Raw genomic sequence first — 16843 nt, forward strand, 5'->3', positions numbered from 1 at the left:
TACTGATAAAAATGAAAAAAATCCTATGTTTTTCATTTCCAGATTTCATTCTTCATTTTGTTCCCTCTCATTATATTTTATTGTTGCACTGCTGTTTCTTCATGATTTTTTTCTTCTTGATTGCTCTTTGAACTTTTCCTTCTTTTGAGCATAATTGTCACAAGTTTTGTTTCCTTTACCTTCCTTGCTACACCTTAGTCTTTCTTTTCCTCTGCATCTTATACTTATCTGTGAGCTCTGGGAACAAAGGGTTTGCTTTGCCATTTTTATTTACACTCAGTTAAATGACTCATTTTTTTTCAAGTAAAAATTTCTCCCACATGGCACTTGCTTTCCTTTCAAAATAACAGAAAAATTCTGTTTCAAAATGATGTGATGCGCTGAAAGACATACTTGAATTTGGTGTGGCTTCCACAGTAATGCTGCAAACAATGTTGAAACCTCCCTAGACACATTTTTTAGCAGTCTAGGTCATCAGATCAGTGGGTGCAGCTTCTTTATAGAGGAAACCATTCTTCAAGACACAGCTTTCCAACAGAGAAAGCATTCGGAAGGAGTACTTCTAATTGCTTGCGACGGCCTTCAAATGACAATTATAGGTACATGGGTCTAACGCTGGAGATCACCCGCCCTCCGGCATAGTCAGCTGGATCAGTAAAACACTGACGGTTTATTTTTGATGCAGGAGCAGGTGACCTCCACAGCCATATCCAGAGTTGGCTGGTTTGGGGACGGGTAAAGAAAGGCAGGTAGGTACTTGCAGAATGCTATATCAGAGTGGTAAATTAAACCAGGTTGAGCAAGGGCCCGTGAAGAACATCTGCTTAGCTGCTACATACTCACATGTTGACATGTGCTGGTTGTTCTGAGGAGGAGTTTTAGTGCATGCCCTTGGCACCACAGGGGAGTCGTGTGCCAGCCGGAGAAAAAGGGTTCTCAAAAGTAAAGGCTCGATGAGACTTGGTCAGGGAAAGTGAGGTATATACACGTGGTTTGTGTCCCTCAGCCATGACCAAGATTTACTTGAGAACTGTAAACCTTTGGAGATGAACATGATACAGCACTACAGCGGTCTGGGGACAACAGCAAAAAGGAGAGGGCAGGCAAAGGGCAAGTAAATATTGCAAAGGCTAAATATATTTCTTGCAAGGTGAGACTGTGAAGATGATAGTGGCTTTATAGTAAAGCCTCACTACTAAAAAAAAAAAACCGGATAGGTTATGTCTTGGGTTCTCTGCTTATGCAGATAGAAGTGCCTATGGATACGGCTGTGATTCCCGGCCTGGTTCTGCCACTGACCTTCACTTCACACCTCCCCTTGGCTTTCCAAGGAATTTAACACCACCAGCTGCTTTGACAAAGCACTTGGATATATGAAGCTGACAAACACTAGAAGAAGTTAGGTGAAAACTGCCTTGAGATCAGTGGTGAAGAGACTGGCATTTCTAGAATGCTGTTACCATTTGCATTGTCTTCATACTGTGTGTGATAACATCCATTCTTTCTGCAGAGCCTGTCAGGAAAGAAGTACTTCTGCTCCTCAGCACTGGATTAAATTTCACCCATAGCAAACCATGTGCATACCGTAAAACGCCATTTATAATTTCATTCTATTTTCTAGCATTTGGCCACAGACAAGTTTCTTTTGCTGCCCTTGCTTTTCTGGTACGTACAAAAATAGAGTTTTATTAATGATTGTGGAATAGATTTAGCAAAATGCAGTAATGCTGCTATGCATTTGTGTGTGTATATATATATACATCCACACCCACAGCATCCTTTGGCTGGATTTAGTGATAATCTATTATGGTTTCTAGGCCAGGAAGTCTCCTAGTACTATTTACCTCTACAGAGTTTAATGTGAAGTACTGTATCTAAGAACCGTAAGAACATTATCAGCATTATTACTACTCATAATTGTGTAAAAACACTAATATTTTGACAGATTGGAACTTGCCATTTTTAAAACACTGAAGAATTACATCCTAAAGCAGAATTTGCAATAGTACTGTGTACCGTGACTAACTTAACCTCAACAGCTATTAAAAACAATAAAAACAATCCCTGTCAAAGTGGGTTAAGCCAAGGGAAAGCGCAGGTGACGAAGGATGGCTGAGACTACTCACCCTGATGTTTGAATGAACATAACCATATAGTGAGACAGAGGCACAGTGAGAAATTCTCATGTGGAAATGTGTATTCTTTTCCATCCTCTGTGGGCATCACACTTGGAAGTGCTGAGTGTTGACTTCACAGAATCACAGAATCATGAAGGTTGGAAAAGACCTGTAAGACCATCAAGTCCAACCATCAACCAGCACCACCATGCCCACTAAACCATGTCCCGCAGTGCCACAGCCATGTGTTCCTTGAACACCTCCAGGGATGATGACTCCACCACCTCCCTGGGCAGCCTCTTCCAATGCCTGTGACAACCCTTTCCATGAAGAAGTTTTTCCTAATATCCAGCCTGAACCTCCCCTGGTGCAACTTGAGGCCATTTCCTCTTGTTCTATCGCTACTTACATGGGAGAAGAGACCAGCACCCACCTCACCACAACCCCCTTTCAGATAGCTGTAGAGAGTGATAAGGTCTCCCCTCAGCCTCCTCTTCTCCAGGCTGAACAACCCCAGCTCCCTCAGCTGCTCCTCATCAGACTTGTGCTCCAGACCCCTCACCAGCTTCATCGCCCTTCTCTGAACACACTCCAGCACCTCAATGTCCTTCTTGTAGTGAGGGGCCCAAAATTGAACACAGCATTCGAGGTGCGGCCTCACCAGCGCCGAGTACAGGGGCACAGTCACCTCCCTACTCCTGCTGGCCACACCATTTCTGATACAGGCCAGGATGCCGTTGGCCTTCTTGGCCACCTGGGCACACTGCTGGCTCATATTCAGCCGGCTGTCGACCAGCACCCCCAGGTCCTTTTCTGCGGGGGAGCTTTCCAACCACTCGTCCCCAAGCCTGCAGCGTTGCATGGGGTTGTTGTGACCAAAGTCTTACTCAAGCATGGTTCTGTAGGCAAAGCAGTCAGCCTCTTTGAAAATCAGTGCACTGCCCAGAAATATAACAGGAAGACAGGACAGTAACATGTCTAGACTCCTTCAGGCAAACACTGTTCAGAAAAGCATTCAAACAACTCCATAGCAATATATAAATGCTTTTGTAAATTGGGACCCTTAAAGATCCCAGTTTTGGCAGTGTTTGTCTGCAGGGGTTGGCTATGCAGTTCTCAGCTTTTCCTGCCCTAACAAAGTATAGCAAAGACAAGCAAAATACTTATATGAAGAAGTTCACGCACTCAGTGAGGCTCTACAGCCGACAGCAACAATCTGGTACTGTGGAGACAGGAGGTTGTGGCAGCGGCAGACAGCAGTGCGCCCACAGCCTTACTGTCTGTGCCCTTCCCCAGCTCAGGGGTTGCTTGAAACCAAGCAAACCGCTTGCCTCAATATTCAGTGCTACCAGTAAAACCAGTCCTTGTCAAACTCTCTGCATAGAAAAAGCCTCCTTTTCTAACGAAACATCCCTCCTCTCCTCAATGTAACGCACCCTGCTATAGCTTTTATAGAAAACGGTGCCATCAAGCAGAGAGATGAGTCCTCTTGGGGGTATTTGCTATAAAATATGGCCATCCCCTTCAGAGCTGCATCAGCACCTGGTCTGTGGTCTGAATTCTTGCAGCTCTTTGGAGAACTTCCTACCCATGGAAACTCAAAACCTTTCCCTTTCAGACCTTGCTCTGGCAGGTGCCCAGACAATGAATTTAACACAGCAACATACAAAATAAAATAATTTGAAGCTGTTTTCATAGGTTTCTAAAACACATGAATAAAATATTTGGAAGATTTCTTTCCCCCCCCTCTTTTAAGGCTTGACTTTATTACATATCCTGCAATGATTTCAGTGTATACATCTGCAGCTGCCGTAAACAACAGTACTAAGGAGAGTGAAGAGTGTCAGCAGGCCCTTCTGAAAGATTCTCATAGTTAGAGAAATTACTCTAAGCTTTGCAGGGACGTTTTTCTCATAGGGTACACATGAATGATAAAGAGGGGGAACAGTATATAGACTTCAATACTTTATCATCATAAATATGATAAGCCTATTTTCTGCTGCTCCCCACTGCCCCGTATGTTGTATCTGAGACATTTACTAAGGACTAGCTTGCATTTAGCAGTACTTCTCGATGTAGAGCATTATCAGCCACATTTCTAAAGAGGGACATAAGAGCTAATTACAGCAGAATGCAGCTGCAGAGTCAAAGGTAAGCCAATAAAAACCCCCGCAGAAATGCCCTTTGCTTCTTTTACTTAGAATTGTTTATAGAATTAGTAGGTGTTAACTATAGCATGTGAATCTCTCTTGCTCCCCAACAGTATGGGCATTGCACATTTCATATGTAGAGTGTTTCACAAAAGACACTTTTAACTTTGAAACTTTTTTATTTAAAATAATAGTCATCAGCAACAATAATGTTCCTAGCTCATAATTGGAGTACATAAATTAAAATTACTTCTATTGCTATGGCTAGAATTACAGCTTCTGATACGATATTTTATAATAGAATTTCCTTTTCTGGCTATTTAGTGTTTTACATCTGGTGTTTATGATAGATGACAGCCAGTTAGTTGTAATTAAAAAACATAAAAGGACTGCAGGATTCGACCCATGACTGCATACCCATGCAGAATAACAGCTTTGCTAATGGAACTGATTTAAACTTTCCTAACAAAACCAACAGAAATCTGTCTGCCAAAAAGGCGAAAATTCTTCAGCAATGCTATCTACAATGTTCTTTCAGATAATGGCACAGTTCAATATAAAATGAAGTTACATATTCCTTTCAATTAGTTCTAACTGAAGTTTGTTATGGGTGACTTTCAGAATTGGCTTTTAAAAATTACAATCGTATTTCTTTTTTCTGTATTAATTCTGCGACTTTACGCTTTTAATGCCTGTAGGTTTTAGTACTCTTCCTTTTTATTTTAATTTCTTAATTTTTTCCGGCCTTGCAAAACTTAGAATGAGAAATGATATATGAAAACACAACTTTTTAACACTGCATTTTTTCAATTTGAGAGGAGAAATCAGTCTTCAAACCTGGAAATGAATAAAAAAGTTCAGTTCAGTCTGAGATTGAAATGTATACAGGATTTTGGTTTTCTTCATAAAGCAGGGGAAAAATGAAAAACATAAACTTAGACTGTTGTACTGACAGGCTTTCTGTTTCAGGAATTGAAACTGGTTTTCCTACGAGTTCCCACTTTAAATATGGGTAGTAATTGGTTTTGATCCTATGGCAGTTGTAATAGATGAAGTACTGAAAGCCACAAGGAAATCTGAAATCACCTTGTACGACATGCTGTATAACCAAGTGGGGACACATGGTACCTCTTCCAAAGATTTAAACCACCTAAATATTAAAGATCAAGTTTGAGAGGTCGGTTAGGACTGGAAATGGCAGAACCAAAGAGTAGCGGAACCAGGAACAATACTGGCTCCCAGCATTTTTCAGTTCCCGACTACTATCCATCTACTATACATACTATCCATCTACTACACATACATCCCGCTATACTATCCATACATTCTCTGAAGGGTTTGCCCTTCAGAGAACCGCTGCCTGTTTATTCACCCCAGTTTTCCTTCCTCTGTGCCTTACCTAGAGAACTGGTAACTGCGCTCTGTAACCGGCGTAACAAAGGCGTTACGCTGAACGCCTTTGGAAGTGCGTGTTGGAAGAGGGTAGGCACATTAGCTCATGACATCTTTACAAAACCAGTGGTCAACTTTTCACCTGCTTCTTTACAGGCTGGACAAAATCCAAATCCTGACAATGATGTTCAGTTCAGAAAAGTATCTTGCTAAATTCCTTAGACCCCAGGGAGCCTCTCTGATCCCCCCAGACCGAAGCATGTCACACATGCCGGGCATGGGAACCACACTGAAGGCCTGCCTGCACTGAGCTCCGCGGAGCCGAAATATGGGGTTTCACCCCAGGCTGCGCCCACGGTGCTCACTGGACACTTGTGCATTTGACAAAGATCACAGACTGTATTTCCCACGGGAGAGGCGCTTAGGAGGACGTACGTTCTGGACACAGACTAAGCTGTAACGGGGGGAACCTGGTTATGCACTGCAACGCAGTTACCACAGCATTTTAGGCATACAACTGAAAATATGTTTTTAATGTCTTGCAGATGTGTGAAGCTGGAAATCACTTTATCAACGTAGCTTTAGCTCACCAAAATCATTCAGGTATGTCTTTGTTTCCTGTTTGCTTATTTAAGACTGAAGTGTGCTTAACCCATCCATCTTCTGCTGCTATACAATAATTTATGTATCTACATCCCCAGAATAAAGAAAGATTAAGTAGGTACCATGCCATCGATAGAACATCTTCAAAATAAATGTGGTGACAAGGAAACATTAGCAAGACTGTTGTTGTTCCAAAGCTTATAGCAAATTTATCTTAATTATACAGCACTGCAATCTAAATATGGATTTAAGCATGGAAGTTCTCTAAAAGCATCCTATTGACTGACAATGCAGGATTCAATTTTAAATAAGTTTCAAAAACTTTTAAACTAGATTGCCGAGTTTTTAGATACGTGCATCTCATGCAAAGACACACACACACATATACAAATACACAAAGATAGACTCATGAATACCTACACAGGCATCGACGTGTATGTATGCTCTTAAAAGGCTGCTCCAAGCATGGGTTTTCAGCATCTTTTGTACCATGAGAATAAAAGTTATACTATATATAGTAGAAAGTAAAATATATTTTCAGATTATAATAGTATAATTTTGCACTATAACACCCTATTCAAGAAAATACTTCACCACGGTACGATCAACTTCACACACTGAGGTCAGTTTCTATTCCGGAAAGCGTTTGATGTGCTGTGGTTAGGCAGGTTTGTTGTTTGTTGCAAGGGGCCTAATTCCATTTAAAAGCAGCAAGAGCCAAATAATTCATCAGCATTCTCAGTGCCTACAAGTATTCAAGATAGCGTTGTTGCCAGAACTTAAAAATGAAGTGTTGCATACGTGGCATTTTCTGTGAGCATTATTGGTGGCCATAGAGAGTCACGCTGTTAGCTCTGGAGCTGTTTTCCTGAGCTACCCTGGGATGAAGGATGAGGATGCAAGAGGGGACAGGTTCACATTCCTGAGTCAGGCTGAATAAGATACAGCTGCATCCTTTATATCGCAGAAGAGTGGCCTTAGCCCTCGCCTGCTGGCTAGTCCACATCGAGCTACTTGTCTCTCTCTCCCTCTGAACAAAGGTTGCATCCTTTGGACACGCCAGGCCCTTCCTGTAACAACTGGTAACTGGCTCGCTGAGCAGCATTCTCACTAGGACAAATACAGCTTTTGCTGTCTCAAAAGATTTCACCAAAACGTTTTTAACAAGTTGTACTCTGGGAGCGTTGACCAAGGGGATGGCTGTTACATAGGCGAGTTGTGATAAGGCTCAGTTCCCCTCCCTGTATTGAAACTGGTTTTGTCTGTTTATTTTTTTTTCTTCTTTTTTTTTTTTCCCCCCTCTTCATAAAGGAAGTAAAGCCTGTTTTCCAAGTCCAACCTACAACCCCTTCACGTGGCTCTTCTTGCTGGTATCCTGTCCCAACTATACATATGAGGTACGTGACTTTCTTCCACTTATATGCAGAGGGTAGGTGGCTACTGCGTTTCAGCCTTTGTCTGAAGAAAATCTGCAACACCTCCACCCAGTTCCCTCTGCACATCAATCATTATGTTCTGTATGTCGGAGTCCCCTTGCTCCCACAAATGTTTCTCCACCAGACCCTTCTCTTCCCTCACATCAGTATGATGACTTCTGTATATAATCCCCTCCACTACAGACTCCCCAGTGATCCAAGGATTTGCCCCCCATTTCTTCACCCCCATCCAGCACACCGGGGGATCCCTTTCTCGCTATTTTTCCTCTCCCAATTCCAGTACGAGTATCACGCTCTTCTTCCTGGGGGAGCTTTGGGGGAAGTGGTCACTTTTGAAAACTTGCCCTTCTGCTTTACATGAAGCATACAATTAACAGTGCCTTTCTCTTTGCAACAGGTTGGGTCTTGGATTAGTTTCACAGTGATGACACAAACCCTGCCAGGTAAGTCTGAGACAGAATGAAGATAACCTTTAAAGTGTTGTTTGCAGAAGTGAATTCTGGAAATCTAAAATTTACCAAAAAATTTAGGGCATATGAAATATCGCCACCAAATCCCCCCTGTGACGTGACTGTATAAACCTTCAATGTGCTACCCGCAGAAAGCTGTGGAGAGCACGAACACTACTGCAACACCTTCTTTTGATGAAAACCAGCTCTCTGTTTATTGCGAAATATTGTTTCTTCTGTTTCCACAGGGAAAACAGACTTTGAAATTTAGGAAAAAAAAAAGTCATCAGTATTCTTCATTTACAGTCAATCCTTTTTGATATAGAAAAATTTCTTTGCATTGTAAACCTGGAATAATACTTTTAGTAGGCAGAGAAAAACAGATGTACTTAGTATTTCAAAAGAGGAAAGACGCACACGTCCTGGTAGCATTTCCCCATTTGCTTATATCAGGCAGCCAGCTCATAACAGCAGCCTGCTTAGCAGCGTTTGCAAGTCTTGCTCAGTACCTTCCTGCATCCTTAGAGACCTAAATACCCATACAAATATGGTCCCTGGGACTGAGCTCTCCAAAACATTCACTTTTCAATTATTTTTCCATTCCAAAACAGAAACCTATAAAAGCTACTTGCAAAAAGTAGCCCCACATGGTTTACAAACGAAAAAGAAAGGAATTTCAAAAGTGGATTAAACTGCATGGTGCAAAAAATAAAATTTTAATTTTGCTTGAAAAGATACAACATTTTTATGCTTTGGGCTCTGGTGTGGAAGTGACCGGAAAGTTTGGGGAGATTGTAGGGCTGGGTTTATGAGGGCAGGGAGCAGCAACATATGCAGCACACTCATGCTTGCTGTAATCGTCCCAAACACAACTTGACCAGATGCCAAATGAATGTTCCCGATCCACCAGCTCATTTTAAGGAAGAAAGGATAATGAATTTGCAAAAAGCACCTGTAAAAGCATTCCCCATTTGGTGCCTCTCAGCCCAAAGAGACAGGTACCCGAGATACCACTTACTGGCTCCTGACAACCGCAGCTGGGGCCCGGGCACCTATGGTCATTAGGCTTTGAGAGACCTCGCTGCCGGGCAGCTAAATCTGTTCGTGCACCCACTGCCCACTTGCTCCAGGGCCGAGCTCTCTCTCCACGCGCCAGGAAGTTACAGCACAGCTCTCCATTATGGTTGGGAGCCAGAGGTGAAAACAAAGGAGCGTTACAGGCCAAAAGCAACCCAGCAAAACAGTCAAGAGAGGCCACGGGTAATTGTGTTGAGACGGCACCATGGCCAAGGAGGCCTTGTGATTTATGGCGAAGGTGATACAGGGTGTGTCGAATAGGTGTGAACATCACCTGTGTGAATTCTGACGTGGAGGCTGAGCCTCAGGCTGTGGTATATCAGCAACTGCAAGGCTGAGAGCAAGGGCAGAGTTAACTTGTCTCTGCCCACAGAATACACTACAGACTTTTCCATAAATCCTCTTGTATTCACAGAAGCAGACGTTGAAAGAAGACACATGAACTTTTTGTTTTGTTTTGTTTTTATCTCTTTTTCCTTGGTAGTTGGCATTTTTGCTTTCCTGATGGTCATCCAGATGTCTCTCTGGGCCCAAAAGAAACACAAGCTGTACCTGAAGAGATTTTATCCAGAGGTGCGGAGAAAAGCAGCTATGATTCCTATCATCTTCTAAGCTCTTCACAAGAGTTGGAGCCTAAGTGTACAGTTCAAGAGCTAACTCAGAGGAAATGAGCCATTTCATTCAGCAACCAAAGTGGATCAGAGGAGGAACTACTGGATATCTCTTTCAGAAAATTAACAGTTCAAGACGAAGAGCTTTTAATTAAGTGAAAAAATGTAGCTCTTGAATTCTTGGTTCCTGCTAAAAGATATGATTTAATTAGATTTTCTGTAATGGAGCTAATTGGGAAGGGACAAGAAAAATGCTTATATTGAATGTTAGCCTAGTTATTTAGCTGGTATAAATGGGCACAGATGCTGTTAGAATTAACGAATACAGCTCATCTGCATGCATTCAGGTCTGGTGATTTTAAGGTTCAGTGTTAGATGTTGACGAGAGTCTTGGATCTTTGCATCAGAAGATGTTTCACAGCCTTAGTTTTATTAAACTGCACAGAAACAGCATGTTCTGCCTCAGTTCCTCTAAAGCATCACATCAAAGAACGACCACTATGCTGTTAACACAGTTTAGTCTAGCTTTACAAGGGTTTTCTTCCTTTCTTTTTTTTAATTGAGTCTCATAGCAAATTGTTCAATACAAATTGGCTCAAATTGATCGCTGCAGAGAGGTCTGGCTTTCTTTTCTTTTCAGGTAGGCAGATCAGCCCCGTGATCCCAAGAGGGGACTGTTTGTGAGGTGCTTCCCATCTCGCTACTAATTTGCAGCGTGACCTTGGGTACATCATTTAAGTCCATCCCCCTTTCTCAGGTTGAACAGTTCTGGAAATAGCAGAAGACTTTCTGGACTAACAAGTGCATTAAGATCCCCTTGTCTGGAAGCAGTCAGGCACTGAACACCATTCACCTCACTTGTATCAAGCACTGTGAAATCCTTGGGCACAAAGTGAACCAGAGTACAGGTCATTATGGAAAAGGAAAGGGATCCTGCCAAATGCATTTCAGTCCATATCTGAACTGCCTGAGATGGACACTGCTGAAAAGCTTCAGCTCCCCTTCAGTGTGGTCAGTCTCTGTCTGCTACTTTGCTTTCCAGGACATAATTTTTTAAGGGATTCTCTGGGCTTGTTAGTCAAGTCCTGAAAACTCTAGCTCCATTTACAAATCAGTGGCATCCGTGTCATGCAGAAGCACAACTTTTAGCCATTTTAATTACAGAGAGCAAAAGAACCAGAACTGCTTCAGCAAGTATGGAGAATTAGGGCATTAAGTCCAGTTTTCATTCTATTTCTGTTGCACATATATCAATGTCTTTTGGCTCCTTTACGCTGGTGAAAAAGCTTGCCTAAAGAACTTTAATCATTACAGAAACACCAGAGTACACAAGCAAGGCAGGCAGTTTGTCTCCTAAAGGCGCTGTTTTCTTTGCGCCAGCTCAAGTGTTCTAACAAAGTTAATTTGCCCAGTAAATTGGGTTCATATCCCTCTTCTAACGTCTAACTCACAACACTTATCTGTTAGCCACTGTAACTCAATTTCATCTTGGTAATGTAAGCAAATCACTTTCCATATTTTTTTGACTTGTAACCTGTGAACACCTAGAATTTTTCATTCCTCTCAATGGAAAACCCGAGTCACAGTGAACATCTAGTTCTCTAACCCAGACTGCTAATAAAGACCTATTTTTGAAAAATTATTTTCTGTATTCTTTAGTCACTTATACCTAATGACAATATTTTTGAAACCCTTTTTTTTCCCAGCCAGTGTTAGATGCGTGAGTCCAGACTGTTGTCTATTTTTTTAATCCAGCTACTGAGATTGTTTTCATTTCATGTTTATTTAATATCTCATTTTAGCAATCCTCAAGTTTAAAATAGTTCATGTGAGAGGGTTACTTGCCAAAATTACTGACTTATCTGTTAGTCTCTTGGTTACAATGGCTGCAGCTTTAAGTTGCAGAATCATGAAGCTTGGAAAAGACCTGTAAGATCACCAAGTCCAACCACCAACCCAACGCCACCATGCCCACTAAACCATGTCCTGCAGTGCCACGTCCACACGTTCCTTGAACACCTCCAGGGATGGTGACTCCACCACCTCCCTGGGCAGCCTCTTCCAGTGTTTCACCACTCTCTCAGTAAAGACATTTTTCCTAATATCCAGCCTAAACCTCCCCTGGCACAACTTGAGGCCATTTCCTCTTGTCCTGTCACTAGTCACTTGGGAGAAGAGACCAACACCCACCTCTCTGCAACCCCCTTTCAGGTAGTTGTAGAGAACGATGAGGTCTCCCCTCATCCTCCTCTTCTCCAGACTGAACAACCCCAGCTCCCTCAGCTGCTCCTCATCAGACTTGTGCTCCAGACCCCTCACCAGCTTCGTTGCCCTTCTCTGGACAGTCTGTTCAAGGCATGTTTCCAGAGTGATTCCAATCACTGGGAGCGCGGTTCCTATTCCCCAGTTAACTTCAGGAATTGTTCACCTCTGTGCTTATTAGTTGGTCATTCAGCATGTGGGGTGGCGGGGGGAGAAGAGTTTTGGCTCCTGTAGTAAATGACTGAGGTTTTAAAATGGGAGTGAAAGCAAACACTAGGTAAGAACAAATGAAGATATGTTACAGGAGGCTGTCTCAGATAAACATGGCAGATATTTTGAGATTCACCAACGGGGTGTCGACCAGCTAAAATCACTCGGAGCAGTGTTAAATGGCTTCACAAAGAGCAACAAATCCAACTTCCTGCGCCTTCACAGATCTCTCTGTATTTCTCTGTCCTCTCTGATTTTCAGGGCAAGTTCCATTTGATTAGAGCAGGTAAGTTAACTTCCTGGCACGGGGGGCATGTTTTGCTTTAAAACAAAACGTATATAAAAATGGTCAGTCTTTGTTTTGATAAATGTTTTGGGGGGTCTTGCTTTTAAAAAAAAAACAACAACCCACAAAAAACCCCAAGCAAACAAAAAACCACCACAGGCAAAAAGTAAGTATCACTATATAAAAAACAGCTATCAACAGTGATTTTAGCCACAAGCACCATGCACCTTTTGAACCAAACCAATTGTCTCCACACAAACATTTTCATGGGAAAGTTTGTCATGACTGGACTGATTACCTGGGGGAAAAAAATGCCTTAGTGAGCTCTAAATATACCGGTATTTCTTCTATTAGCAGCTGATGGGGAAGTAAATGGTTAACTGCAAATTCCTTTGGCAATATTTTCTCTTAAGCACAGACCTAACTCTTTCAGAGCCATCAGTAGAAGGAAGGCATGGGCAAGGGCACACCACTACCAGAATGTCATCGTGTTTCAAGATCAAAGAGAAGGAGCCAACCTCCAACGTAAGCCATCAGATGCAGCTCAGGTAGGTGCTCCCCACTCTTACTATGGAGCCGCTTTACAGGCATTGCTAAGGATGTCACCATTCCAGTGCATTGGATGCACTAGTGTCCGTGGAAAAGGGAAAATAATCATGACAATGTGAATTACATTTTGCAATCCTGCTTCTCCATGAGGGCCATGAAATCCACTACTTGCAACAAAGAACAATTTATCCCTTTGAGCGAAATCCCTTTCTGATGCCATTTTCCTCCGTTTTTGTATCGGGAAAGGTGACGGACTGCAGGGCGGTGAATCTACTCCCCATGGTGCCCTGCCCTTGCCTTTGCCCCCAGGGCCAGCCTGAGCTGCCCCGTGGCTTCTGTGGCTTCTGTCAGCCCCAATCCTTTCCTAACAGCTTGTAGAGAGGCAAATTATGGTGTTTGTCACAAAAGGCAGGAGGCAGCAGCACCGTACAGCAGGAAAATGGAGTGGTTGAAGTTGGAGACACATTCTGGTTAGATATGAGGAGCCGGTGTGGTCACTGGCACAGTTAGGCCCCCATGTATGGGGCAATTCCTGCTCAACACTCCTCAGAAGGTAAGCCATCTAAGCCAAGAGACCACAAATACAGCAAGACATGGAGACACTGGGCCTGCTAGACAACAGTCTTAGCAGGGACTGTGTAAAAATAAATCAGAAGAAGTACTAATGGGTCCTTCCTAGCCTGCCTAACAAGGACTGTGCGAGCAGCATTGCTCGGCCTGTGGGCTCAAAGTGTGTCTCAAAAGAATCGCTTCCCCGTCCACCCAGAGAGACCGCTTGACATCCAGGTCCCTCCATATTCACCCTGCAGCTGTGTTTCTGCTGTGATCCTCCAGATGGGCGAGCCTCATCTTTCCCAAAGTATTCCCAAGACTTTCAAATTCAGGAGCCTAAAGTTAAGCCTTCAGATAGGCAGCTCTGCATTTCTGTGGCCTGCTCTTGCCACGAAATGCCAACCTGGAAGAGAGCAGGCACCAGGTCAGGCTTCCTGGTGGTGCAGGGAGGCGTCGTGAAGGGGAACCGAAATGGCAGATGCTCCTGTACACAACTTGGCAGCCTATATTTGGATCCCCAGTTTGAAAAAGCCCTTAAGACCCAGCCATATGCTTGTCTTGTAAGACAGTTACCACATCTTCGCAGCTGACAGGACTGAAAATGATCTCAGCGATTTCATCTTTCCATAGGGAAAGCAGAGCTCAAAAGGACACTGAAAGCAGGAGAAGTGAATAAAGGCAGATGGTCATCCTTTTTTAAAGATGCTATTATCATCAAAATATCTTGTACTTTCCATTGTTTTGTATAAAGAAAGTGACTCTAAATTGGCTTTTATCACACTAGGAACTGAGATAAAGCACCCTGATATCAAAGTAGTTCTCTGAAAGAGATCCTGCAGTGATAGCTAAATATAATAAAATAAAAATCACCGAATGTGAAGAATTCTAAAGCACACTATAAGCGGAAGAAAGCTATAGGAAAGCAAGAGACTATTTATCTATTTATAGTTTTAACAAGTGCTGTTGAACTAAAAATTAATTCAAACCATAAAGAGTTTTCCAGCAAGCTAATATTTTCCACATGATGCTTTATTGGCTTCCCTTTTCTATATTTTCCTAGGCACAAGTTTTGTCTTCAAGCAATATTCCCTGTCATTAACATTCATGAAAGCTTTTAGAGAAACGCACTGTATGCCTGTTCCAGTGTTCCACAGATAAACGTAAATGAAGTGTTGTGCTGTCATTGCACACAGATTAGTATCTATATGAATAATATTTTATTATGAAAAGCCTGGTTTATCATAGGTGACTGTATAAAGGCTGCTGTATAGCTACGATGAAAAGCAATTTTCACATCACACATGTTTAGCATCACGGAAGAATGTTTATTTTAATGGTCTCCGCACATCTTCAGCCGTATGTGACTCAAACATACAACCCTTTCTGCAGATATCAGAACCAAGAGACGAGCTGTCCCGGGCCTTTATCGCGATCCCGATGCTTGGTTATTTATTTGGCTCGCACACCAGAGACTGGCTCTCACCCGGCTCTGCCCTGTGAGGACATCTGAGAAGACATTTTCTTGTCCATCTTGTTCGACTGGACAAGCAGTTGTCCAGGTGACGAGCATCAGTCACTGCGTGACTGAAATAATCCGCAGTGAATTTCCTCGCAATGTAATAGTCAATCTAAAACCTCTTTACCAAAAGAAAAGACAAGTTAATGGGTCCTGAAATATGTGTGCTTAGATTAAAAAAAAAAAATCTACCACATATTAACACCTCCACAATACCCAGGCTTCTAACGTATACCTGCTTTTATCTAACTTCTAAAGCCTTTGAAGACTGAGGAACCAAGTGAGAGGAAATCATTTACAGTTAAAAGAAATATGATAAGAGTATTCAATAATACTAATGAATTCCTTATGTAAAAAAGCAAACTTCACATCTTTTGTCAAAGAAATCTGATTGTTAGCCAGCTTCCTCCTAATACACAGTATTATTCCTCTGAAAAAGTAATATATCTCTACCAGTGATCCCTTTTATTGTTCCTAGTACCAGGCCACACTCAATAAGGAAGGCTTTTATTTTAAAATTACAGGTTTTACCATATGGGGGGCTCTTTTAAAGCACTACAGGACAGGCTCCAAAGAAAACAGACCACATCAAACATTCTTTTCCTCTTATTCATACTGAAAAGTTGATGAGTTTTCAGTTGACTGGTGAAACAGTCTGACACTAAGTTGGAAAACAAGCAAGTATTTAAAAAGGTGTCCATCTCCTCAAGACAAGAATAGAAAAAAAAGGTATTTTTTTGCCTTTTCTGTTAATAATATGAGGCCATTTCTCAGGTTCAAGGGCACCCTTGCAGAAGGAAACATTGATTAGAGAGCTGGAAGGACCAGAATGTGGTCGCAGCGTGCTTTTAGGGATTAGCAGCTATGTCTTTTTGGAAAGAAATTTCACTCTTTCTGACAACTGAGCCTGACAGAAATGGATTAAAGATGACACATCTCCAATACTGTATCTAATGAAAAACACAGCACCTATTCTTAAACCAACAGGGAATATTTGTCACATACACAAACACTGTATTCTTCCACCCTCTGGTTTACATCATCTCTTTGCAGAAGATGCTTTGCATTTGGGCTTGTACACCTTTCATTCTAACTCTGAATTATTTACCCATCAGAGCTTTGATATACGCAGTGATGTCCCAGGAAAACCAGCTGTTGATTTCAAAAAGCTAAGGATGAAGAATCTATTTGTACGCTGTTAACCAATTTCAGCCCTGTTGCCCCACACACACGTGATTATTTTGCTGCCGTGTTTAGATATCCTTCTAACAGCCACGTGAAGCACGACGCTATGTTCAGAGACTTGCCCAACATCCCACCTTAATCCAGTTGCAGAGCAGAGAGCTAAATCTCGAAGCAGTGAAGTGCAACACTCTGCACGACCTGAGCCCTAACTTCAAAACGACTCTCCTTGCTTCCTTTGCTCCTAACCTCTGCAGGGTTGAAGCTATTCGGGGACTTCCCACTGCAAAAATACAGGTGTAATTCTTCCAGGTTTGCAACAGTCTCTTACTATTAAACCAGAAACCTGCAACTATAGAAGCTCCAACACCCTCATGTACATGTTTGACATGTTTTCTTATTCAGAGAGCCCTAGCAGGTAAAAGGAAGATGGATATTGTGCTTATACGGA

The 16843-nt window shown here is 42.3% G+C and overlaps 1 protein-coding gene across 1 annotated transcript in view; it reads left to right on the forward strand.

Moving 5' to 3' along the window:
- The window catches only part of TECRL (trans-2,3-enoyl-CoA reductase like), a 70859-nt gene extending 59382 nt beyond the window's left edge, over window positions 1–11477 (forward strand). Inside the window, exons 8-12 of the mRNA XM_059817494.1 lie at window positions 1622–1665; window positions 6205–6262; window positions 7574–7659; window positions 8096–8141; window positions 9709–11477. Coding sequence (XP_059673477.1) covers window positions 1622–1665; window positions 6205–6262; window positions 7574–7659; window positions 8096–8141; window positions 9709–9836 — 362 coding nt within the window. The 3' untranslated portion in view covers window positions 9837–11477. The remainder of the gene's footprint in view (window positions 1–1621; window positions 1666–6204; window positions 6263–7573; window positions 7660–8095; window positions 8142–9708) is intronic.
- The last annotated feature ends 5366 nt before the right edge of the window (window positions 11478–16843 follow it).

This window comes from Gavia stellata, chromosome 5 (genome assembly GCF_030936135.1).
Source record: "Gavia stellata isolate bGavSte3 chromosome 5, bGavSte3.hap2, whole genome shotgun sequence".
Classification (NCBI taxonomy): Eukaryota; Metazoa; Chordata; class Aves; order Gaviiformes; family Gaviidae; genus Gavia; species Gavia stellata.